Consider the following 26,764-nt stretch of genomic DNA (forward strand, 5'->3'; position numbering starts at 1 on the left):
GATTCAGGACAGGTGACTTTTCAGAACTGCATTTGGCTACCACAAAAAACAAAACTGCTTATGTGATTCATTCTAGCCTTCGGATGGCTCCTCCACACACTGCTTTTTTTTACAAACACTGCAGTTTTTATGCATTTTTAGAGCTAAAGCCAGAAGTGTACCCAGACAGGAAAGTACAGGTCCTTCCTTTATATTCTCCATTGCTTTTGGATCCACTCCTGACATTAGCTCAAAAAAGCTGAATCAAAGACAGTCACCCTTAACCCCTTCCCGACACATTACGTACTATTACGTCATGGAAGTCAGTGACTTCCCGCATATTGACGTAATAGTACATTATGGTGATCGGGCGGCCACTAGAGCGGTGCGCACCCGATCACTGCAGGGGTCTGGCAGTGCTATGCTATAGGGGTAATGCAGCATCTTAGCTTTCTCTTCTAACTGTCACAGCCTATGGTGTACACTGTGACACTGTTGCCACACTTGCGGTTGCCCGCGGCAACGTGTTGCTGTGAGAGCATGCGGTGGCAGTGTCTTGGCCTTCTGGGTGATTGCCGTGACATGGTTGCCACGCATGTTGTTGCCGGTGGTAACGTGTGGTTTGGCATGCTTGTGTGTGCACTTCCCCTTTAAGTGGCTTCCTTCCTCTGTCTGGTGTTGGAAGGGTTAACTCCCTTCCTAGTGTTTTGTGAACCCTGGGTTTGTGTGTGTGTGTGTCTGCTTGGGCTATTTAGCCTCTGCTGGATGCCTGAAGCTGAGGGTTCCTCCAGCCTTGGTGTATGCTGGTGGTTCTCTGTTCCTGGCTTTTACCTTCTGTCCAGTGAGGGCTACCCTTGTGGTCATCAATGTTATCCCAGTGTCTCCTTCCCTTCCTGTCCCTATTTGTATGGAGTGGGTTAAGTTCAGGGTGTTTGTATGTCTAGTTTGGTGTTACATGTCTGGTGGTGTTTGGTGTCATGTTTGCTAGACATTCCCCTGTCTTATGTTTATTGCAGCTATGGGTGTCCTGCGTCCCTGTGTGGTTTGTGGTGTGTGCTGTGTCCTCTAATGTTGGTGTGGACACCAGCACTTGTGCACGGGTTCCAGTCAGTGTGTCTGTGGCAGGTAAGTGTGTTATGGGTTTCGCTTACCTGCAATCTCAATAACTGTATGTGTTCCCCTCTCCTTGCAGCCTGGCCTCAGATAGAGACTCCTGTTCCTCCATGGCTGGGATGAACAGGTCGTCTCTTCCCTGCTCCTTGGTGAGGGATTACCAGGGTGACTTAGGGTCTCTAGGAATCCTGTGTATGAGTCGTCCTACCATCGGGGTCCGCTCAGACGGTGAGGAGTCAGGGAGAGGATTAGGGACGCGGTAGGAGGTGACCTGCTCCCTTATTGCTCCTTTTGGCCAGGCTGATCCCCTTTTACCCTTTGACACCGCACGGTGGGGGGTTTCCCCGACTCCCCGCCATGGCAGTATGACCACAAAGGCTCCTTGCTTGGAGCCTTCGGAAGAGGGTCCAGCATGTGTCGCCTGCCATTTTCTGGTGCACATGCTTATCCTCCGGAGGGAGGGTGAAAGGTGAGACGCTGTTAACAGTGCGGTTCCCTGTGACAGTTGGTTGCAGTTGGTGTGAACCGGCACTGGTGTTTCCGTTTCTCCTCGTCCATTTCTCAGTGGTTCAGGTGCTTGTGTTGCGTGCCAGATGCATTCCTTTGGTGTACTGGCTGTGTGCTGGTTGGGGATGCATGCTGGCAGTGACCTGGTGTGAACCGTGTCTGAGGTGGATGCAGCGTTCAGTGCGGTTTCTCTGGGCTGTTTGGTGGCTGGTGCCAGGGTTCTTGTGTTGCTCCAGGGGCTGGCGGCAGTCTTAGAGAGACGTCCTTGCTCTGACGCTGAATCTTCTTACTTCCCCTTGTCCATGTCTCAGTGGTTTTGTCACTTGTGTTGGGTGCTGGCTGCATTCCTGTAGTGTGCTGGTTGGCAATGCTTGCTCGCAGCAACCTTGTGTGAACTGGGTCTGAGGTGGACTCAGTATTCAGTGCGGTCTCTCTGAGCTGTATGGTGGCTGGCTGGCTGGTTTCTAGGTGGTTCCAGGGGCTGGCAGCAGTCTTTTAGAGACCTGCTTGCACTGATGATGATTCTGTTATCCCCCCCCCCCCCCCGCCCTGTTGTTTTTTGGGTGTTCTGTTTAGTTCCCCTTTTTTTTTGGGGGGGGGGGCTTTCAGGGGTGGGAGTGTCACGGCCTATGGTGTACGCTGTGACACGGTTGCCACACTTTGGCAGTGTCTTGGCCTTCTGGGTGATTGCCGTGACATGGTTGCCACGCATGCTGTTGCCGGTGGTAACGTGTGGTTTGGCATGCTTGTGTGTGCACTTCCCCTTTAAGTGACTTCCCTCCTCTGTCTGGTGTTGTAAGGGTTAACTCCCTTCCTAGTGTTTTGTGAACACTGGGTTTGTGTGTGTGTGTGGCTGCTTGGGCTATTTAGCCTCTGCTGGATGCCTGAAGCTGAGGGTTCCTCCAGCCTTGGCGTATGCTGGTGGTTCTCTGTTCCAGGCTTTTACCATCTGTCCAGTAAGGGCCACCCTTGTGGTCATCAATGTTCTCCCAGTGTCTCCTTCCCTTCCTGTCCCTATTTGTATGGAGTGGGTTAAGTTCAGGGTGTTTGTATGTCTAATTTGGTGTTACATGTCTGGTGGTGTTTGGTGTCATATTTGCTAGACATTCCCCTGTCTTATGTTTATTGCAGCTATGGGTGTCCTGGGTCCCTGTGTGGTTTGTGGTGTGGACACCAGCACTTGTGCACGGGTTCCAGTCAGTGTGTCTGTGGCAGGTAAGTGTGTTATGGGTTTCGCTTACCTGCCATCTCAATAGCTGTATGTGTTCCCCTCTCCTTGCAGCCGGGCCTCAGATAGGGACTCCTGTTCCTCCTTGACTGGGATGAACAGGTCATCTTTTCCCTGTTCCTTGGTGAGGGATTACCAGGGCGACTTAGGGTCTCTAGGAATCCTGTGTATGAGTCGTCCTACCATCGGGGTCCGCTCATACGGTGAGGAGTCAGGGAGAGGATTAGGGACGCGGTAGGAGGTGACCTGCTCCCTTATTGCTCCTTTTGGCCAGGCTGATCCCCTTTTACCCGTTACCCCGACTCCCCGCCGTCGTACTAACACTGGAAACACAGAAGCTGTCAGGACTGTGCTGTAGGGGTAATGCAGCAGTTGAGCTTTCCCTTCTCACACTGGAAACAGAAGCTGTCTGGACTGTGCTGTAGGGTTAATGCAGCAGCGGAGCTTTCCCTTCTCCTACTGGAAACACAGGAGCTGTCTGGGCTATACTGAAGAATTAATGCAGCAGCTGAGCTTTCTCTTCTCACACTAGAAACGCAGGAGCTGTCTGGGCTCTGCTGTAGGGGTAATGCAGCAGCTGAGCTTTCTCTTCTCACACTGGATACACAGGAGCTGTCAGAACTGTGCTGTAGGGGTAATGCAGCATTTGAGCTTTATCTTCTCACACTGAAAACACAGGAGCTGCCTGGGCTGTGCTGAAGGGTTAATGTAGCAACTGAGCTTTCTCTTCTCACACTGGATCTGGACTGTGCTGTAGGGTTAATGCAGCAGCTGAGCCTTCCCTTCTCACACTGGAAACACAGTAACTATCTGGGCTGTGCTAAAGCAGTAATGTAGCAGCTGAGCTTTCCCTTCTCACACTGGAAACACTGGAGCTGTCTGGGCTCTGCTGAAAGATTATTGCAGCAGCTGAGCTTTCTCTTCTCATACTGGAAACACAGGAGCTGTCAGGACTGTGCTGTAGGGGTAATGTAGCATCTGAGCTTTTTTTTCTTTCACTGGAAACACAGGAGCTGTCTGGGCTGTGCTGAAGAGTTAATGCAGTTGCTGAGCTTTCTCTTTTCATGCTGGAAACAGGAGCTGTCTGGGCTGTGCTGTAGGGGTAATGTAGCAGCTGAGCGTTCTCTTCTCACACTAGAAACACAGGAGCTGTCTGGGCTGTGCTGTAAGGGTAATGTAGCATACGAGCTTTCCCTTGACCATACGGTCATGTGAATGCACCCTAATGTACATTACATTTTTACAAACCCCAAATGCACACCATGTCCTATGACTGAATCCACACTAATATCTGCAATGAAACACAAGCAGATTTTATAGTGAATTTTGATATATGAATACAAGGAACTGCTAGGGAGCAGTAACATCATACTGTGGGGAGACAGTTCAAGTGTTGGGCAGCTATGGTCACATACACTGCCAGTCCCAAAAAAAAGTCGCCACCAAAAATATTTTGTTGGACCGCCTTTAGCTTTGATTACGGCACGCATTCGCTGAGGCATTGTTTCGATAAGCTTCTGCTTCCATCCAGTGTTGCATTAAAAAGATCTTGCATTGATGATGGTAGAGTCTGACTGCTGCACAAAGCCTTCTCCAGCACATCCCAAAGATTCTCAATGGGGTTAAGGGCTGGACACTGTGGTGGCCAATCCATATGTGAAAATGATGTCTCATGCTCCCTGAACCACTCTTTCACAATTTGAGCCTGATGAATCCTGGCATTGTCATCTTGGAATATGCCCGTGCCATCAGTGAAGAAAAAATCCATTGATGGAATAACCTGGTCATTCAGTATGTTCAGGTAGTCAGTTGACCTCATTCTTGGAGCACATACTGTTGCTAAACCTAGACCTGACCAACTGCAGCAACCTCAGATCATAGCACTGCCCCCACAGGCTTGTACAGTAGGTGCTAGGCATGATGGGTGCATCACTTCATCTGCCTCTCTTCTTACTCTGATGCGCCCATCACTCTGGAACAGGGTAAATCTTGACTCATCAGACAACGTGACCTTCTTCCATTGCTCCAGAGTCCAATCTTTATGCTCCCTAGCAAACTGAAGCTTTTTCTGGCTTGCCTCACTGCTTAGTGGTTTTCTTACGGCTACACAGCTGTTCAGTCACAATCCCTTGAATTCCCTTCGCATTGTGCGTGTGGAAATGCTCTTACTTTCACTATTAGACATAGCCCTGAGTTCTACTGTTGTTTTTCTTCGATTTGATTTCACCAAACGTTTAAGTGATCGCCGATCACGATCATTCAGGATTTTTTTCCTGCCACATTTCTTCCTCGAATACCACCAAGACTGTGATAATTAAAAAGATTTATTATACTCACAAAGGAAGTATGACATCAAGCGTAAAATAATTGCATTCAGCCATATAAAATCTGCCCGACCTAGGTTTCGCCTTTTGCTTTTTCAGGGGAGAAGCAGAAGGCGAAACCTAGGTCGTGCAGATTTTATGCGGCTGAATGCATTTATTTTACGCTTGATGTCAAACTTCCTTTGTGAGTATAAAAAATCTTTTTAATGATCGCAATCTTCATGATACTTCACTATGTGCGCAAACCTCTAACTTCCACAGAAGGATCGTTTTGGAAAAAGCTATCCCTGTAGGATACTCTGGTGTTTGATTGTATCTAAAAAGACTGTTGAAGTCTCTTGATGTAATTTGATGCAATTTGTCCACTGTGGCAGCGCAATCACCTTATACAACAATTGACAGTCACATATAGGAGGGCAGTACAAATCCAAAGAGGATGATAATGCTGAGGGGGCAGGTCTGATGGGGTGCAGCTTAGAATGCAGTATGGAAGAGCAGCAAACCCCTTTAGTCCACTGATCTGATGTCTTGACACAGAAGGAAGGTGGGGCCTGTTTCCTATCTAGAACTACAACACTTCTAATTAAGGAAGAAGGGGCAAGAAGTCATGAAATTCATGGAAACGTTTATTAAAAGGTGCTTTAGTAAAATGTATATATTGATAATAGCTACCATCTGCAAAATTACTTTTCTTTCTCACTGGACACCCCTTTAACTTTCAAGTGAGAATTCCAGTCCACAGGATTGCATACAATGTAATGTGTTCCTTTGACTGCAGCTGTCGATAAAATCAGTAGCACTACAAAAAAATATATCAGAGTAGACTTGTTTCACACGGCCAAAGGCCTGTTCAGGAACAGCCTGCCAGATCAGCAAACGCAAAGGGGAAAGAAGCCTAAGAAAATACTGCATGTCTTTCAGCCTTTTTTGTGTCCATTTCAAGGTAACAATGAGCAGCTCTTTATTATACTGTATTTTGTTTCCTTTTATTTACCGCAATATCTACCGCAATGGAAGTGAACTGGCTGTTAATTAGCTGTTTTCTTCAGGAGGTTCTGCTTCACTTTCTGTAAATAAAATAAATAAATTTGTAATTAGCACCTAAAAGCTATCTGCAAATATTGGCACACTAAGTAATACAAATTCATTGCTTTCGACTGCACCGAGACTGCAATTTATTTTAACTGACTGTTCAGGCTCATTAGGTACAGTTGTGTTCAAAATAATAGCAGTGTGTTTAAAAAAGTGAATAAAGCTCAGAATCCTTCTAATAGCTTTTATTTCCATACACACAAATGCATTGGGAACACTAAACATTATATTCCAAATCAAAACATGAAGAAAAATATATCAAATATGTGTTGTTCCTCTAAAAAAATTGAAGAAAAGTGTATTCTTTTTTACAAACTCAAACATTCACTATATAAAACTGAAAAATGTTTGAAGATTTTGCTTTCCTTTGAATCACTTAACTAATATTTAGTTGTATAACCACTGTTTCTGAGAACTGCTGTACATCTGTGTTACATTTCCTCTTCAGCATAAGGCAGCATGACCTCTTCAAGTATGCTGCTGTATTCAAACGGATTCATGATCCCTGGTATGCGATAAATAGGCCCAACACCTTAGTATGAGAAACATCCCCGTATCATGGTGCTTGTGCCACCATTCTTCACTGTCTTCACAGTGTACTGTGGCTTGAATTCAGTGTTTGTGGGTCGTCTGACAAACTGTCTCCGGCCACTAGACCCAAAAAGAACAATCTTACTTTTATCAGTCCACAGAATGTCTCTTTAGGCCAGTCAATGTGCTCTTTGGCAAATTGTAACCTCTTCAGCACATGTCTTTTTTTTCAACAGTGGGACTTTGCGGGGGCTTCTTGCAGATAGCTTGGCTTCACATAGGTGTCTTCTAATTGTAACAGTACTCACAGGTAACTTTAGACCTTCTTTGATCTTCCTGGAGCTGATTGTTGGCCGAGTCCTTGCCATTTTGGCTATTCTTCTATCCATTCGAATAGTAGTTTTTTACTTTCTCCCATGTCTTTCAGGTTTTGGTTGCCATTTTAAAGCATTTGCGATCATTCTCTGCACTTCTTTATATGTTTCCCCCTCTCCAATCAACTTTTTAATTAAGGTACGTTGTTCTTCTGAACAATGTCTGGAAGACCCATTTTCCTCAGAATAAGGCCTCATGCACACGACTGTTGTGTGTTTTGCGGTCCGCAAATCCGCAAAACACGGATGGCGTCCGTGTGTGTTCCGCAATTTGTGGAACGGCATGGACAGCCTTTAATATAACTGTCTATTCTTGTCCGCAAAGCGCGGACAAGTTTTTGCGGACCATGGAACGGAGCAACGGATGCGGACAGCACATGGAGTGCTGCCGCCATCTTTTGCGGCCCCATTGAAGTGAATGGGTCCCCATCCGAGCCGCCAAAACTGCGACTCGGATGCAGACCAAAACAACGGTCGTGTGCATGAGGCCTTTCAGAGAGAATTGCACCTTAACCAGCATGTACAACATTTGCTGCCTTACTTCCTTAAATAAGGGCAATAATTGCCACCTGTTTTTCAATGAATGACCTCACTCATTGAACTCCACACTGCTATTATTCTGAACATGCCCATTTCAATAAGTGATTGAATTACAGAGAATCAGCAGCATGTATGTCATGACTGTCGGGTCTGTTGGGTTTCTATTACTCTACTACACCTATTAGTAAATTATTTGCCATGTAGAAATATCATTTCTACCAAAAACAGTGATTTATCAGGTTAGTGATGTCTGACTGCTATTATTTTGAACACAACTGTACATGTGGAAACTGATAGCTAACAATCTGCTGCCCAGGAATGATGATTTGGTGTCCACAGCGTTGGCTCATTCATCAGCTGATCAGCTCCACCTTTGCAATGGCCAACTGTGCAAAACTGGGTGGAACATACAGAAGCAGGAGTATAAATTTATCCATATTAAGGCCTACAGAGAAAGGGACTGGTATACATCTTAAAACCTCAACTTCCCTGGGTCAAGTATCATCTCAATAGCTGATGATGAGTTCTTCAGCACTGTGGAGTCAATGGGCACCAGAGAGTGAACTCCTTGCTGCTGGTTGGAAAAACTAGGTCTGGGCTTCAGATAATTGCTTCATAAACTGTAGTTATAGATCTCTGTGTAGCCTCTACTCCTGGTTTTGGCTCACAATTACTGATGGAAATCATTGACCAAACAATGACTATGTGAATAAGGCATTAAACCAGGCACAATGCCTTTTAGAGCTAGACTCAGCTGAAAGTAATGATATCTTTCACTTGCACACTTTCACAGTTGTAATTCATATACAGTTAGGGTTGCCACCTTTCCCAACAAAAATAAGTTGAGGTTTTGGGGGCATGCTTTAACATGGGGTGTTATTTGATACCAATGGTTTGATAATATTTGGGTCTTTTTCCGGTCGTTTTAAATATAAAATACTGCCCCGGCCTCATGTGTGACCAGTGTAATGAATGAGCTCTTAAGGAGATGCAAAGAACCAAAAAGGCAGAAAAAATCCATCCACAATTGCAGGAGCCCCATTTGTCCTGGTTTATCATACTGGTTTGTTCTGTAAAACTAATAGATGATAATGGTTTCTGTTGTCTGTTCTGATGGATGGAAAGTTTCTCCATCTGTAAGAAATCTATCAGACCTTCCTCTCTAGTGATAGCCGTTATTATTACCGCAGCATGTAAGGGGTATTGCTAAAGACATTACACAAAAGTTTGGGTGTGGACAAAAGGAACTGTAATGTACCCTTTAGGGGTCGTTCACACGACCGTATGTCTTTTTCAGGGCCGTTTTTTATGGGCCGTTTTTCAGGGTTTTTTTCCAGTAGTGTTTCCAATTCTGTTCCGTTTTTCCCTTCTGTTTTTCCGTATGGCATATACAGTATACAGTAATTACATTAAAAAAATTGGGCTGGGCATAAAATTTTCAATAGATGGTTCCGCAAAAACGGATCGGATATGAAAGACATACAGAGTACATTCCATATGTGTTCCGTTTTTTTTTTGCGGACCCATTGACTTGAATGGAGCCACGGAACGTGATTTGTTGGCAATAATAGGACTTGTTCTATCTTTCAACGGAACGGAAAAACAGAAATACGGAAACGGAATTCATACGGAATACATTAAGTTTTTGCAGAACCATTGAAATGAATGGTTCTGTATACGGACCGTACACTGAACGCAAAAAACGGCCCTTATATGTAACGCAAAAAACATTTGTGTGCACGAGCCCTTACTGATATTTGTGTATTTGGTGCGACTAATCTGACACTAGTAAATGTCTCATCGTGGCGTCAATAAAACAGCCTAATTCAGCACAGATGGGATTAGATGGGTGAGTGATCATCTTCTCTCCTTTTCTAAAAAAAAAAAAGTCCCTGTATGCTCTGACTGATGGGGGGACTGATTACATGCACAGAAGTCTGTTAGGTTTGACCCACATCTGCACTGAATGATCTGTCAGGACCCTCCATTACAGATTCTGTCAAAAATACAGGACAGAACAGTGCAGCATGCTGAGCTTTCTTGTCCAGTAAAATTTCGTCTTTTTTTTAATACACTGAGCAAAAATATAAACTCAACACTTTTGTTTTTGCTCCCATTTTGCATGAGCTGAACTCAAAGATCTGAAACATTTTCTACATACACAAAAGACCCATTACTCTCAAATATTGTTCACAAATCTGTCTAAATCTGTGTTAGTGAGCACTTCTCTTTTGCTGAGATAATCCATCCCACCTCACAGGTGTGGCATATTAAGGTACTGATTAGACAGCATGAATATTGCACAGGTGTGCCTTGGACTGCCCACAATAAAATGCCACTCTGAAATGTGTACAGTTTTGCCTTACTGGGGGGTGGGGAGGGGTGGTCAGAAAACCAGTCAGTATCTGGTGTGGCCACCATTTGCCTCACGAAGTGCAACACATCTCCGTCACATAGAGTTGATCAGGTTGTTGATTGTGGCCTGTGGAATGTTGGTCCACTCCTCTTCAATAGCTGTGCGAAGTTGCAGAATATTGGCAGGAACTGGAACACGCTGTCGTATACGCCGATCCAGAGCATCCCAAACATGCTCAATGGGTGACATGTTCGGTGAGTATGCTGGCCAGACAAGAACTGGGATGTTTTCAGCTTCCAGGAATTGTGTACAGATCCTTGCAATATGGGGTCGTGCATTATCATGCTGAAACATGAGGTGATGGTTGTGGGCTGAATGGCACAACAATGGGCCTCAGTATCTTGTCACGGTATCTCTGTGCATTCAAAATGCCATCAATAAAATGCACCTGTGTTCGTTGTCCATAACATACGCCTGTCCATACCATAACCCCACCGCCACCAGGGGCCACTCAACCCACAACGTTGACGTCAGCGAACCTCTCACCCACACGATGCCACACACGCTGTCTGCCATCTGCCCTGAACAGTGAAAAACGCAACTTATCCGTGAACAGAACGCCTCTCCAACTTGCCAGATGCCAACGAATGTGAGCATTTGTCCACTCAAGTCGGTTTACGACGACGAACTGCAGTCAGGTCCAGACCCCGATGAGGACGACGAGCATGCAGATGAGCTTCCCTGAGACGGTTTCTGACAGTTTGTGCAGGAATTCTTTGGTTATACAAACCGATTGTTGCTGCAGCTGTCCGGGTGGCTGGTCTCAGACGATCATGGAGGTGAACATGCTGGATGTGGAGGGTCCTGGGCTGGTGTGGTTACACGTGGTCTGCTGTTGTGAGGCCGGTTGGATGTACTGCCAAATTCTCTGAAACGCCTTTGGAGACGGCTTATGGTAGAGAAATTAACATTCATTGCACGGGCAACATCTCTGGTAGACATTCCTGCAGTCAGCATGGCAATTGCACGCTCCCTCAAATGTTGCGACATCTGTGGCATTGTGCTGTGTGATCAAACTGCACATTTCAGAGTGGCCTTTTATTGTGGGAAGTCTAAGGCACAACTGTGCAATATTCATTCTGTCTAATAAGCACCTTGATATGCCACACCTGTAAGGTGGGATGGATTATCTCGGCAAAGGAGAAGTGCTCACTAACACAGATTTAGACAGATTTGTGAACAATATTTAAGTGTAAGGGCTCGTTCACACAACCGTATGTCTTTTTCAGTGTTTTGCAGTCCGTTTTTCACAGATCCGTTGTTCAGTTTTTTGTTTCTGTTGTGTTTCCGTTTCTGTTCAGTTTTTCCGTATGTTATATACAGTATACAGTAATTACATAGAAAAAATTGGACTGGGCATAACATTTTCAATAGATGGTTCCGCAAAAACGGAATGGATACGGAAGACATATGGATGCATTTCCGTATGTGTTCCGTTTTTTTTGCGGACCCATTGACTTGAATGGAGCCACGGAACGTGATTTGTGGGCAATAATAGGACATGTTCTATCTTTCAACGGAACTGAAAAACGGAAATACGGAAACTGAATGCATACGGAGTACATTCCTTTTTTTTGCGGAACCATTGAAATGAATGGTTCCGTATATGGACCGTATACGGAACACAAAAAACGGCCTGTATACAGAACGCAAAAAAACGTTCGTGTGAGCGAGCCCTAATGTTTTTTTTGTGTATGTAGAAAATGTTTCAGATCTTTGAGTTCAGCTCATGCAAAATTGGAGCAAAACCGAAAGTGTTGCGTTTATATTTTTGCTCAGTGTAGAAACCAATTCCCATCATAGTCAGTGTGGTCAGTCAGGTGGCATTCATTTTCATTATTTGACCGAAATGCCACTTCCATTATTTTAAAGGGTTTCTGTCATGAGAAATAACGTTATGTAGCTGACTGACATTAACGATGTGCTAATGTCAGCTGTACATAACAGTATGCTTTATAACTCCCTGCCTGCCGCCGTTCTCTTAAAATAAAGACTTTTAAAATATGCTAACCCTGTAACTGTATAATGGATGGTTCTGTGTAATTTCTTTTGGACAATTAAACTATTTAAAAAAAAATAGAAACACAACCTTACAATGTACGGTATATATCTATAGAGAGGAATCTGTAGATTCCAAACATTTTCCTACTTTGTAATACTCTTTTTAAACAGGTTATACAAATAGCAGAGAAATGCATTAGGGCTCATGCACACGACCGTATGTTTTGCATGCATTCAATTCGCATTTTTTGCAGATCGGATGTGGACACATTCATTTCAATGGGACAGCAAAAGTGTCCCACCAAAAAACATAGAACATGTTTTATTTTTGTCCATTTCACAGACAAGGATAGGACATTTCTAATGAAGTTAAAAAAAAAAAAAATGGTGGCATGCATTCGGCCGGGATCCGTGTTTTGCGGATATGCGATTCACGGAACGCAAAACACTTACAGTGGTGTGCATGAGCCCTTATACTGACGAATCTAAGAATTCAACCACCAAAAATATATTTACTCACTGTCATGCACCTAACCATAACAACAGATACCCTCCCCCAGAAGTGGTTATGCGCATAGTACATCTTAATTTTCCTATGCTGTTACCTTCTGGTGCCGTGTTTTCACTGTTCTCCTCACTTTGCTTGACATCATTTGTAGCATCATCTAAAAATGAGGTTTCCGTAGAGAGAAACAATGTAAGTGACAGTTTTTTTTACCACAATGTACAGACTATGGGCCAGATTTATCATTAGCTCAAGTCAGAATAATGGAGTGAAAATGTCGCAAATTTTTGCGCAAACGCTAAAACTGTGCAAAAATGTGCAACTTTTTTCTGCTCTGCACTATGCTCGCCAGTTTTCTGAAAGTGGGCGTGTTTTCCTATGTAAATGAATCTCTAGACAGATTTACTATTGCGACTATTTAAAAAGTCGCAAAAAAGTCGCAAAAAAATGCGCAATTTCACTCCAGTGAGGACCATGCTTATCTTATGAGACTTTTTAATAGAACATGCGACTTTTTCGTAAAGACGTGCGACTCTTTTATAAAGATGTGCAACTTTTGTAAAGCTGCTTACTGACGGATAAACTGCTACCGTCAAACCACATTTATTACTGTCTTAAAGGGCCGATCATAAATCTGACTTGGCTAAAACTGACTTTAGCCATATGTGAAAGTGGAGTGAGCTCTGAGTCATGATAAATCTGGCCCTATGAGTTTATGAGTTAGAATTCTTAGTTTATGCTGTGGCTAGTACAGCTGTCAGATTGGGAAGAAAATGATGTGACAGTTTATTTTCCGCTTTACCATTATTTTCTCTCTCCTCGTCAATATCACCAAATATGAACTTCATTTTTTCCATGGCTTGATTTAAGTTTGAGGAACCGTGGACTGCATTCTGCAGCACACTCTTTGCAAACAAGCTTCTCAAGGACTCGGGAGATGATATCTGTGCTTCAGTTGGGTCTGTAGGACCCATTAGTGACCTCCACTCTTGCACTGCGTTCTCTTTACTGAGAATCATCATTAAGCAAGGACCTCTGAAAGCAAACACAATGACAGAGATAAAAATGGAAAAACAGTAGGCTTATATGACTGTTATTTCCTATAATTAGGGCTCATTCAGATGAGTGATGGTCACATCCATGTGCTATTCGAGTGTAGAATAAAAGTAAGTCGGTCCGAGAAAAAAAAAAAAACTGACAGCACACAGACGGCATTTGGGTGTGTTCCATTTTTCATAGATTGAAAAAATGGACGGATTCCACATGGAAGAAAAATCGTACAATTTTAAAGGACGGAACATGGCTAATTTAGTCCGTGTTCACATCTGCTGCAAGCTGATCCGGCACAAATGCCAACTGTTGGCCGGACCAAAAACCGGTGCATGCGATGCTTTGTTGTCCGGCTAGAACCCAGCATTTATGCTGTAAAGCGGCCGGATCACTGATGGATCTCATTACAGTCAATGGGGATCCAGTGGTGGTCTTTAGAATATGGCAATGCCGGCAAAAATCCATCAGGATGCTCTCTGCCGAAACAGTATGCAAGATCTGCTGCCGTAGATGTGAACGCAGCCTATCAGCCCTTGTCATATAGTTTCTCTAATTTCAAGAACCCCTTTTTAACCCTGTTAAAACATATAATTGTCATAGAGGGGGTTCTCAGGCTAGTAACCCTGGCCTGAGCCAGAAAGGAGAGATCAGGTTTTGCTCTGGCAGATATAACTGCCTGCATATAAATTACAAGGTGAGACATTCATTTGATTGGCCAACATGCATTGCTACTTTTTTTCATGCACTGGATTCCCATGGCGTGGTTGCGTCACGGTTGTGAAATGGCCGCTCTGAGTTTGAGAGCCAAGCGGCCGCAGCGGGGTCTAATTAAACTAATAAAGACTGCACTGTTCGGTGGGTCAGTACTGTTGATGGCCGTGAGGCACCTTCAATACTGTTTGGCCATTAACAGTGCAGACACACTGGACAGTTCTGTCTTCATTAGTCTAACGGCAGCCCCCTGTGGCCTGTACGGCCGCGTCGCAACTGTGCCGTGTGGTCGTACCCTTATCGCAGAGAGTTTACAAAGCTGCTCTTGCAATGATCAGCTAAACCAGGAGAGGACACATAAAGAGTGCAACAATATCTCCACCCACCACCTTGTGAACAATGGCCTGTACAATGTCCATGTTGAACCCACCTGCACATATAGTTAATAAGCTGATCAAAAAAGGGTTTTCCCTTGTGTTCTTTGTAAAATTCTTCAGCCATCTCTTGACTTAATTGAGTCTCCTTTATTTGAGAGATATTAAAACCAGCACCTTGAATCCTTTCCATGATTTCATCTGCAGAAATATAATGGCAGAAAATGACTAATACTACTAAAAGGTTAGTTGGTAGTTGTCACTATAAATCCATAGGCTCAGATCAGATCCATTGAGTTTTTGTGTTCTTCTCCAATCAATGAATAGCTAGGGAGTGGCAAAAGACCTAGGAGCTCTTCCTTCTAAAATGGGCAATCCAAAAAACAAGCAAAATAAATATTGCTATATAGCGCAAAATAATTTGCCACAGTTAGACTAGTTTCACGCTAGCGTTAAAACCATCCAGCAGAGGAGCAGCCTGCCAGAACTGTCAGTCAGATGTTCTGCACCGAACCGCATTGGACATTTCTATAGAAGGGAAAAACAAAATGGCGGCATGCACACGGCCAGTATCCATGCTTTGCAAATCCACAGTTTGTGGACTGAAAAACACATACGGTTGTGTGAATGAGGCATTGAGGCTTTGAAAACTGTATTCCACCTGTAAATGGGGCTAAAAGTTTAGGAAATCTGCAAAAAAAATGTCAATTGTAAGAATGTCCCCAAAGGTCTATTATGTGTAAAATAAAAATAAAGAATGTTCGCAATAAAAAAAAAAGAACATCACCACAGGGGCACAACAAAGCTTATAGCCCTGCCCCCATAGACCATAAACTGTATATCCTCTATATAAAAATGACTGTAATAGCAAAGGGAAACACAATTTAAAAAAGGCATTTTATACAGTATATTTTTATATTTTACATTTTGCCAGGTCTGCAAAATACAAACGAAAAAGACTAAAATAAAAATTACATAAAGATAGAAGCATCATGTATCACTGAAAAAGGCCTCTTGCACACGACCATTGTTTGGGTCCGCATATGAGCCGCCGTTTTGGCGGCTCTGATGCGGACCCATTCACTTCAATGGGGCCACAAAAGATGCGAACAGCACTCCGTGTGCTGTCCGCATCCGTGGCTCTGTTCCGCGGCCCCGCTAAAAAAATATAACATGTCCTATTCTTGTCCGCACTTTGCGGACAAGAATAGGCATTTATATTGCCGGCGCCCGTTCCGTTCCGCAAATTGCGGAAGGCAACACGGGCGGCTTCCGTTTTTTGCAGATCTGTGGTTTGCGGACCGCAAAAAACGGAACGGTCGTGTGCATGAGGCCAAAGACTGAACAAACCAAAAGGTTATTGCTTTTGAAGCCGCATGTATTAAAAAGGCCAAAAATGTGTCTGGTCACGAACGGGAATAATAATACTAATAATCTACTGACAGATGACAATTCTAGAATTACAAACTTTAGTACAACTTTCTGCTTCTTACCTCTATGTTCTTCCAATGCATCTGGTTTAATAGTTGCTAAGGTTTGCTCTACAGGGAAAAAGAAGTTGAGTTCATTTTCTGCCTCGTCGGTGCTTGAGCTTCCATGCAGTTGGTTAATTGTAGTTTCTTTGGGAGTAAACCGAGCCCGCAAGCTGTAAGGCCATACGTAAATGAAGTAGCATTAGTCTGTAAGCAAAGCACAAAGCTCCCACAGTTCTGAAATGAACTGGTTACAATGTTAAGAAAAGCTGCAGTATCACAGTTTTAGGTTTGTCAAAATACATTTTACGGTTACGTAGCTTGGATGGACTTTTAATAGTAGGGTAAAAATATAAAATATGGACAATATGCAAATTTGTATATATCTGGAATATCCCAGGTACAGAGACCAGGTCTGTGGTTGTGTAGAAACTACTGTTGTGTAGAAATGAATGAGTTTATTATAGAATTGTTTGGCATATACTAAGGTCATCCTCCTAGAACATATGAGACTGCAGACGGGGCCACTATGTTTGGTGTACCATGACCCAGTGCCTGACCCTCTTCTTTGAATGATAGTTTGTGAGATTCAGAACTGGTAGCGATCAGGTGCACCAAACGGAGTGCCCCCCACCCACAGTGCACCAAATACTTACTTGCATAAAAATAAACATTTCTCAGTAGAGATGTCCGCCGGCGCCATATTCTTTTACATTGTGAAGAACTTTGACCCATGACACATCCATCAGGTGGTACAGGAAAGCCAATTGAGACGTTTCAGCACATGGACATACCCCCTACCTTAAAAATAAACCTGATCTGGCCGCCATTTTACATTCAGTCTTTTGCCAGTGTAGGGAGAGGTTGCTGTGTGGAGCAGGGACAGGCTGTTAGGGACACCAAACGCTAGCTAATAGGGCCACAAAAGTCCTTTTAAGGACTGGTATAGGTGTGCTATCGATAGGTGTGACTTACTGAGGGGTGTGATTGTCACGGCCCTTGGTTTGCGCTGTGACACTGTTGCCACACTTGTGGTTGCCCGCGGCAATGTGTTGCTGTGAGAGCATGTGTGGGCAGTATCTCGGCCTTCTGGGTGATTGCCGTGACATGGTTGCCACGCATGCTGTTGCCGGTGGTAACGTGTGGTTTAGTATGCTTGTGTGTGCAATTCCCCTTTAAGTTGTAGCCTCCCTCTGTCTGGTGTGTAAGGGTTAACTCCCTGACTGGGTGTGGTCACTTGGCTTTTATGTTCTGTGGTTTCCGGGCTGGAGATAGTTGTACTTCAGCTGTGGTTGGTGCTGGAGCTCTGCTCCAGTCCAGGGTGTTCCATCTGTTCAGTGAGGGCCACCCTTGTGGTCATCAATGTCATTCCGGTGTCTCCTTCCCTTCCTGTCCCTATTTGTATGGAGTGGGTTATGTTCAGGGTGTTTGTATGTCTAGACCCTAGTACCATATGGGCTTAGAGAGGACCTTTCACCCGAAGAAAGTATGTAAACTCACCATAAAGACGTGTAGAGCGGCGCCCAGGGATCCCCCTGCACTTACTGTTATCCCCAGGGCCGCTCCGTTCTCCGGTTATAACCTCCGGTATGTTTGTAGTTAGGCTCCACCCAGTTGAGCCTGCCGCGGTCTCCTTCTCCTATGCTGTAGCGCTGGCCAATCGCAGCGCTCAGCTCATAGCCAGGCTTTCTTTTTTTGGTATTTTATTTTAGTCATCAAATAATTGACAAATTAATCTACATACACCATGCTATTGGGTATCATCACATAGATAATTGTCATCTTAATTTGGTGTTATATGTTGTGCGCGTAATGTATTTGCATTATGCACACATATATCACATTGGTGTTTTTTCTAAAATATGATCGCCCTCTAAGCAGGATAGACAATATTTGTCTATTCTCGTTTTATTATGCTCTTCTCCCCTCCCTTGTCTTTTTCTTCCCGCCTTGTTGTCTCTGCTCCTTTTTTGCTCCCTGGGTGCTGCATTTATACATCTGAATTTGCATTCAAAACTTGCTTAATTGTGGTGTTATATATGTATAGGATGGCGTTTTATGCCCCAATTGTATTGGGGTTGAGATTTGGTAAAATAACCCCATTGCCTGCATTGATAGTTGTCGCTAATCCAGATTGCCCTCACCTAATATGGTGGTTGCGGAGCGCCCGACTGTCCGCTAATGCGCCGGACTCGGGCCCCGCCCCCGCCGCTCCTGGATGATCGTCACACAGTAATTGCGTGACTCTCCTCCTCCGGACTGGCTTGGCGTGACTGCAAGTTCGGCGTTCATGGCGGAGTTCCGGGCGCCACATAATGAGCACTCACCACTTTATATAATTCAGGTGAGTTGAAATGGATAGACGACAGGCCAGCCAATAACATTAGCAAGGGAATCAATGTAAACCTATCAGCAAACAAGGTATAGCCACTCCATCTATTTAAGAGACCATCCTCACCACATCAGCCAGTACCCCTTGAAAAAGCTAAACGCGAAACGTGTGTTGGGGAGTGTACCGGTGGTGTTTGTGTGTGGTATACTAGGTTGGTTGGTCAGTATTTTTCTATGTGCCTACTACATTTTTAGTTGCTCTATTGCCTCAGTCAGCCCTTGTGGTGTGTATTATCACCCACATGCTTTGGTGTCTGTTGTACAAATATGCATATGAGTTTTTTTGTACTATGTATTTTGAGCCATAGTGGTTTGGTGTAATCTACCTTTCTACTAGTGACCAATCATAATTATTGCACTTGCACTTTATAAATATATACCAACAGTCCACCATCGGTCCCCTTGGTTTTTAATACTTTTATGTATTGTGACCTGGGTTAAATGTGTTTTGTGACTTGTGCCAATTATGTCCTTTTGTGATTCTCAATAAATTCATGTTATTTTTTGAATACTTCAGTACTATAAGTGTTTTTGTACCTAATTGACCCATTCCTTTTAGTTGGTTTTCATGTTTGTATGTCTAGTTTGGTGTTACATGTCTGGTGGTGTTTGGTGTCCAGCATGTTTGCTTGACATTCCCCTGTCTCATGTTTATTGCAGCTATGGTTGTCCTGGGTTCCTGTGTGGTTTGTGGTGTGTGCTGTGTCCTCTAATGTTGGTGTGGACAGCAGCACTTGTGCACGGGTTCCAGTCAGTGTGTCTGTGGCAGGTAAGTGTGCTACTGGTCTCGCTTACCTGTCATCTCCTTATGCTGTATGTGTTCCCCTCTCCTTGCAGCCTGGCCTCAGATAGAGACACCTGTTCCTCCATGACCGGGATGAACAGGTCGTCTCTTCCCTGCTCCTTGGTGAGGGATTACCAGGGCGACTTAGGGTTTCTAGGAATCCTGAGTATGAGTCGTCCTACCATCAGGGTCCGCTCATACGGTGAGGAGTCAGGGAGAGGATTAGGGATGCTGTAGGAGGTGACCTGCTCCCTTATTACTCCTTTTGGCCAGGCTGATCCCCTTTTTACCCTTTGACACCGCACGGTGGGGGGTTTCCCCCACTCCCCGCCGTGACAGTGATATACTTATAATATACTTTCTAACAGAGTATATTATAGTGCATTTGTATTGTGCAGCAGTTGTGTGCGGTTCTGCTGCAATACCCCAGCTACACAGAGTGCCAAACGCTATTGGAACAAATAATTTCTACTGGTGTAGTTTACCAGTTGCCCCCAAAAAAACTGATTGAAGCAGGGGTGTTATATACCAATTATATACTTTCTATATAGTGCATTTGGGTAGTGCAGCATTTGTTTGCGGTTTTGCTGCGTTACCTCAGCTACTTACTTGCTCTTTTCTGTATGCTGAATGCATAATTTTTGGGGCCTGTAGTCCACTGGCCTGCTGTAAAATTGATATCCAATGACTGTATAATCTACCTCGAGCCACACACTTACTTGTTCTTTTATGTACGTTGAATGAATAATTGTTGCAGAAATTCAACACCAGTGACGACCACGTGTTATCATCGAATTTTAACTATTATCATTAGGGTTTTTTTCAAGAAGGGGGATTTCGTTAGCCATGTTTTTAATCCAATTTTAGATTTTTTGTTCTTTTAAGCATATGTATTTGACCTGTATTTTTACTGGCCTTCAGTAAAATTTATATCCATTGACCGTGTAATATACCTCCGGCCACATAATCACTTGATCTTTTCTGTCCGGTGAATGCCTAATGTTTGGGGCCTGTAGTCCAGTGGCCTACAGTAAACTTTTTATCCATTGACTGCATAATGTACCTCGAGCCACATAATCAGAATTTCTTTTATGTCAGGTGAATGCCTAATTTTTAAGGCCCGTACTCCCGTGGCCTAAAATAATTTTCTAGGCCACAATAGGGCACACTTCAGAGAATTTCCCTTTAAGACGCATAAAAATGTCCCCTGATTAAGATACATATTTTTTGTTGGAATTTTGGTCATTGACCCCCCTCTGGCATGTCACTGTCCATGTTGTGGGACTATTTGTGCCCTTCTAGTGAGTATTTGGTGGCTGCAAATATGAGCTGAAGGTTTTTCAGGTTCGCCTGCCATTAAAGTGAATCGGGGCCGCCGCAAACTTGCTGTTTGCGAACATTTGATTGCGTTCTTGCGATCGCGTTCTCGAACCGCCACGGCCGATGTTCGTCCATCACTATTTCTCAGCATTAGCAGACCACATTTTAACAAGAAAGGTATAGTTACCATAAATGGCAGTGAGCTTTCTTTGACACTGATTTTGGAGGTGACAGACTCCATTTAAAGCTCTGTTCACACTTCCATCAAGTTTGCTGTTCTGTTAGAGGAGCAGATAAACTAAAATAATGGAGTGACAGACCCCATTATATTATGGCTAACACTAAGAGCACCTGACGGACCCCACTCATTTATAACCCCTTGGTGTTGCTGTTTGATCGGGGATCAGAGCATGCCCATCTCTTTGGCTAAGGGTGCATTCACATCACCGTATGTATTTTGCAAAAAATACGGATAAAGTCCATGTTGCATCAGTTTTTTTTTGCGGACCCATTGTAACAATGCCAATTCTTGTCCACGAAATGGACAAATATATGACATGTTCTATCTTTTTTGTGGGGCTGCGGAATGGACATACGGATGCGGACAGCAGACGGTGTGATGTCCTCATTTTTTGCGGTCCCATTGAAATGAATGGGTCTTCATCCAATCCGCAAATATGCAGATTGGATGGGGAGAAAAAATACGGTCATGTGAAGGGGGCCTAACTGTTCAGATGCCAAGGTTGCTATTGACTCCAGTGTCTGAGGAGTTAAGCTTGCACAAGTTCTCTGATCATGGACAGATATGTCGAGAACTCGGCACCTGAGCAGGCACCACATTCAAACTCTATAGTGTTGGTAACTGAAAATTGCTTCTGCTGGAGTGTATATTATTTTGATGGGAAAGATAGCACTGCATGCTGCACTGTTCTTCCCGTCACAAATAACTGAAAGTAGACTCCTGACGAAGCCTCTAATGAAACCTATCATTAATAAACCTATAAGAACATGCATTATTATGAAACTGCATAAATTACAGTTTCCTAAGGTTTTGTTCACCTCTGCATTCCCATTTTTCTGTTCAGTCATCAGTATCTGATTGGCGGGGGCCGGGTTTCAGACCCCCACCAATCAGCTGTTTGAGAAAACATTGGCACTCACAGTAGCACCGCTGGCTCTAAGCTTTTCCTAGGCCTTGGCGTCACGTTCATTGGTCACGTGGCCTAGGCACAGGTCAGCCCCATTGAGGTGAATGGGGCTGACTGCAATACCAAGCACAGCCACTATACTATGTATGGCGCTGTGCTTGGTAAGCAGGAGCACCGATGCCCTCTCAAACAGCTGAACAGCAGGGGTCCGTGTGTCAGACCCCCACCGATCAGATACTGATAACCTATTCTGAGGATAGGTCATCAGTTCTAAAGACTTGGAAAACCCCTTTAAGCCAAATCTTTTACCAACCTGTCTGGTGCTGTGTTCAAGGCTTCATTCAGGTCGGCAGGGCCTAACATGTTTCTCCAGTGTTTGACGGCATGTTCCTTTACCAGTGCTAGGGCTAGAACAGGGCCACTGACAGAATAACAAGATAAAAACATATTAAAATAACTTTAACAAGCACTTGTGAGATAAGAAATTTAGTTATTTGGTTCTAGATGGTTAATTCACCTTGTCATTTGCTGCTTTAGGGCTGGAAAATACTCTTGATCGGCATGCTCCTGGTAGAACTGCTCAACTTGCTGCTCAGTCAACATTATCTCCTTTTGCATTGCTATAGAGAAACCGGCATCGCGAATACTTTGCAGAACCTCGTCTGAAATAAAAATATAGTAAAGACAGGGAGTATTAACATCACTAAGGGTCCATTCAGACGTCCGTATGTGTTTTGCGGATCCACAAAACACAGACACCGGCAATGTGCGTTCCACATTTTGCGGACCGCACATTGCCAGCACTCTCATAGAAAATGCCTTTTTTTGTCGCAATTGCGGACAAGAATAAGACATGTTCTATTTCTTTGCGGAACGGAAGTGCGTATCCGCACAGCACATTCCGGCCCCATTGAAAATGAATGGGTCCGCACGTGTTCCGCAAAATTGCGGAACGGATGCGGACCCATTTTGCGGATGTGTGAGTGGACCCTTAGTCTATAGCAAAAACCTTATGACAATGATGTAAGAAGACTTTATTGTAGCTTAGGGTCCACGAATAATCAATATGGTCACTAGGAGTTGAATTCATTTTAAAAGGAGTTGTTGGCCCAGAGTGACCATTTAAAGAAAATAAATGGTCAAAATGGCTTTAAGAATATGCACATTTAACAGCCTCAGTCAGTGATTGGTTGAGTGGTCAAATTTCTGTATTGAGAGAAATCAGTAAGCAGGGACCAGTTTGACTTATTTTATTATTTTAAAGAGTCAATGTACTTTCTCACAACTTTACATAAATCAATAGTAAGTGAGTAAAAGAAGCTTAGGAAGCATATTCTCCTCTACTTTCTGTGTGTAGTGGATGGCAAACAGTCTCCACCCACCAGCTCTGGAGGAACTGCAAACTAAGATATTGAGAGGAAAACTGCTAAAAAGTGCCATATACAAGGGATACAGTGGCCAGAAATATTGTTATTTCTCATGCACACATACTGGCCTATTAATAATGCAGAGTTTGTTGAAAGGTGAGGTACTCTTAAAGCTTTTAAAAAATTACACCAGCTGGACAACCTCTTAAATGTAAATTCGTAATATATTACTATTTAGCATTTAAGAACTTTAAATACAAGGTACAGCATCCCTACCTCTCCTGTCCTTCAAGACCTCTGGTCTGATCAATGCTAAGGTCCTTTCTGGAGTCCTTGAGGCCGATTCCTCTGTGTGTTGCTGTTGAAGTTTAAAACTTGGGAAGAAGAAAGCCAATTCCCTGCTAGCTTGATCCCCGTCATTACTTCCATGGACTGCATTATACAGAACTTCGGTGCCATACTGGGCTCGCAAGCTAAAAGAAACAAGATCTAACTTTTAAACATGCAATTTTAGTATTTCATTTTAAAATATGCTTATAAAGAAATTGTACGCATTATCAATATAGCTAATACAAAAAAATAAAATTGGTGTTACATGGAAGGTACTTTGCATCCAACATAATTGAGTGTGTTGTGTAAATGATATGTCTGGTGTTATTCAGAATAGAGCTTGGCATACAAAGGGAGGACAATACCGTAAGAGCTCAAATATCAAGCTGAATGAGCAGTACATGCCAATACATTTGATGAGTCAAGAAGAGTTTTCCATTGACACAAAAATGCATAACTAACACCAAGACCAGCATATCCACAGTAATAGCAAGTTTAAACAGATTTGGCTCCCTTCTTCTCTGCTTCTGGCCCTTGCTGGACCAAAAGTGTGACATTATAAAGGATATTAATCAAAAACGGTGAAAAGGGTTTAGTAACCAATCAGATTCCACCTTTTATTTTTTAAAAGCTTCTTTTAAAAATGAAATTTGGAATCTGATTGGTTGCTATGGGCAAGTTAACCAGTTTCCCTTTACACTAGTTTTGATGAATCTCCCCCATTGTCTACATGCATATCACTGCTGCCAGTCAATCAATGCCCTCAGCAGTGACTTCTGCATCCATGGCATGTGACCGCTGCCACTACAGAGGCCATTGATTGGCTGGTAGTAGTGACATGCATGTAGATAGATTATAACACTTCTTGTCCAGTGGGAACCAGAAGAGAAGTAGCCGGAAGTTTGGCGCTGCAGGAGGCTCTGTCATTGGATCAACCCTATTAGAGCTCGTTCACACGAACGTTTTTTGCGTTCCGTATACGGAACCATTCATTTCAATGGTTCCGCAAAAAAATGTAACATACTCCATATGCATTCCGTTTTCGTATTTCCGTTTTTTCCATTCCGTTGAAAGATAGAACATGTCCTATTATTGCCCGCAAATCACGTTTCGTAGCTCCATTCAAGTCAATGGGTTTGCAAAAAAATATGAAACACTTACGGAATGTACTCCGTATGTCTTCCGTATCCGTTCCGTTTTTGCAGAACCATCTATTGAAAATTTTATGCCCAGCCCAATTTTTTCTATGTAATTCCTGTATACTGTATATGTCATACGGAAAAATGGAACTGAAAAACAGAACGGAACCGCAAACACCACAGAAAAAAAATAAATGAAAAGCGGATCCGGAAAAAACGGCCCGCAAAACACTGAAAAAGACATACGGTCGTGTTAATGAGCCCTTACATCAGACATACTGGCTGGTAGGGCTCATCCTGCTGATTAAAATAATACTTTTCTTTTGTCTGTATGATAAATAGCTGTAGAAAAATCAGTGTTTTTATTTATATGCACATGGTCAATTGGAGCACCAGGAGGAGGGGCTGAATCCTTTGAGCACTGCTATGTAACACCCCCTGTGCTCTGCACACACCCCCTCCCCTAGTTATCAGGATGCAGAGCTGTGTTCTAGCATCTACATATCATTTACACTATGTCATTCATTAAACAGAAATATACCTAAATTAGGCATATTTCTGCCGCAGATTGTGCCGCAATCTGTTATTTCTCCCTGCTCTCCCCGCCAGGTCGGCCCGTCTCGTTTACCATTTTCTATGCCTGCATAGAAAATAGTCTAAATGCAAGACAGCTAGGAAACTGTCTTACATTAAGGCCGCATGCACACGGCCGTTGTGCGGCCGTTCTGTGCATTGGGGACCGCAATTGCGGTCCCCAATGCACGGGCAACATCCGTGCAGCGGGCCGGACCCATTCAACTTGAATGGGTTTGTGGTCTGTCTGCACTGCAAAAAAATATGACATGTCATTTTATTTGCGGTGCGGAACAACGGAAAGACTCTGTAGTGCTTCCGGTGTTCCGTTCTGCGACTCCGGAATTGCGGGCCCAACGGCCGTGTGCATGAGGCCTAAGAAGCAGAGGTGGATGTGCCTCTTTATAACTCTGGAGCATCCACCGCCAGGTATAAAATAAAACCCCGGTCTTAATAAATGACCCCCTAAATTTCTAAACTGATGTTTGAGAATAAAAAGTAGTATTAGTGCCATATGTATTGGTTAAGCCAAACTGACTGCCCCCATTTCCTGCACATGATGTGTTCAGTTGCATAATCTTACATTTACCATCAACTGACCTTTCAGGTTTCTCTTTCTTAGCAATTTCCACATCAGTTGGGCCAATGAATTCTCTCCATGCAGGGATCACATCTTCATCTCCCAACTTCGAAATAATGAGGACATGGCACGGACCACTGGACATGAACTGCACCAGCTCCTGGAACTTCTCCTAGCCAAACAAGAAATACATAGAAAAGAAATAAATCAATTTGACAAGTACAGCTGATCCTAACGATATTAAAGGGAACCTGTCACCATGAGAATGCAATGCATGGTGACATCACATCAAAAGGAAAACCAAAACGTAAATGATATCACCATGCAAGTATGCCACATTCAGTGATACCACACTAGAGGTCGTAGCCAAAGGTTCACAGACCTTGCTGCTCATGTTGTGCCCTCTTCCTGCCCTTTGACTATGGCCAGTCTGTAGGAAAAGCAGAGAGAAGACCACGGCACTCACAGGAGCGCAGGTGCCTTCTTGAACAGCTGATAGGCGGGGGTCCCGGGTGTCAGACCCCACCCATCAGATAAAGAAAGAGCTGCATTAAAGAAGTAACGGTACAGACAACCACACCTTAATGGCCCGATTGTGACAGCTGCAACCCCTATAGTTAAGCCACTGGTCGCAGTAAAGTAATAATGCAAATACAGTTGCAGTAGAGCAGAGGAAGGATAATACACAGAGCAAGAATGCAGCAGGCAATTGTGGAGCTCCACAACAAAACTTGAAATAGGGCCCGCACCCTTCCATCATCCATAGTCACCACTAAGTGCAACAACCTCTGTTTGAAGATACCTCCCTTAAAGGGGTTTTCCAAGATTTTTATACCTGGGACCCCTGACAATCAGATGTTCTCTCCTGTGAGTGCCGTGGCCTTCTCTCTGCTTTTTCTAGGCTGAGTGACGACA

The 26,764-nt window shown here is 43.7% G+C and overlaps 1 protein-coding gene across 1 annotated transcript in view; it reads right to left on the reverse strand.

Annotated features, from left to right (window-relative positions):
- Positions 1-5,794: 5,794 nt before the first annotated feature.
- Positions 5,795-26,764, reverse strand: part of NME9 (NME/NM23 family member 9) — a 51,481-nt gene continuing 30,511 nt past the window's right edge. The window contains exons 9-17 of the mRNA XM_040439661.1: positions 25,870-26,021; positions 23,504-23,700; positions 22,378-22,522; positions 22,174-22,281; positions 16,239-16,390; positions 14,802-14,946; positions 13,413-13,645; positions 12,711-12,770; positions 5,795-6,218 (exon numbers count right to left, since the gene is read on the reverse strand). Of these exons, the coding sequence (XP_040295595.1) occupies positions 6,184-6,218; positions 12,711-12,770; positions 13,413-13,645; positions 14,802-14,946; positions 16,239-16,390; positions 22,174-22,281; positions 22,378-22,522; positions 23,504-23,700; positions 25,870-26,021 (1,227 nt within the window). The 3' untranslated portion in view covers positions 5,795-6,183. The remainder of the gene's footprint in view (positions 6,219-12,710; positions 12,771-13,412; positions 13,646-14,801; positions 14,947-16,238; positions 16,391-22,173; positions 22,282-22,377; positions 22,523-23,503; positions 23,701-25,869; positions 26,022-26,764) is intronic.

The sequence above is a fragment of the Bufo bufo genome, chromosome 7 (assembly GCF_905171765.1).
Source record: "Bufo bufo chromosome 7, aBufBuf1.1, whole genome shotgun sequence".
Classification (NCBI taxonomy): Eukaryota; Metazoa; Chordata; class Amphibia; order Anura; family Bufonidae; genus Bufo; species Bufo bufo.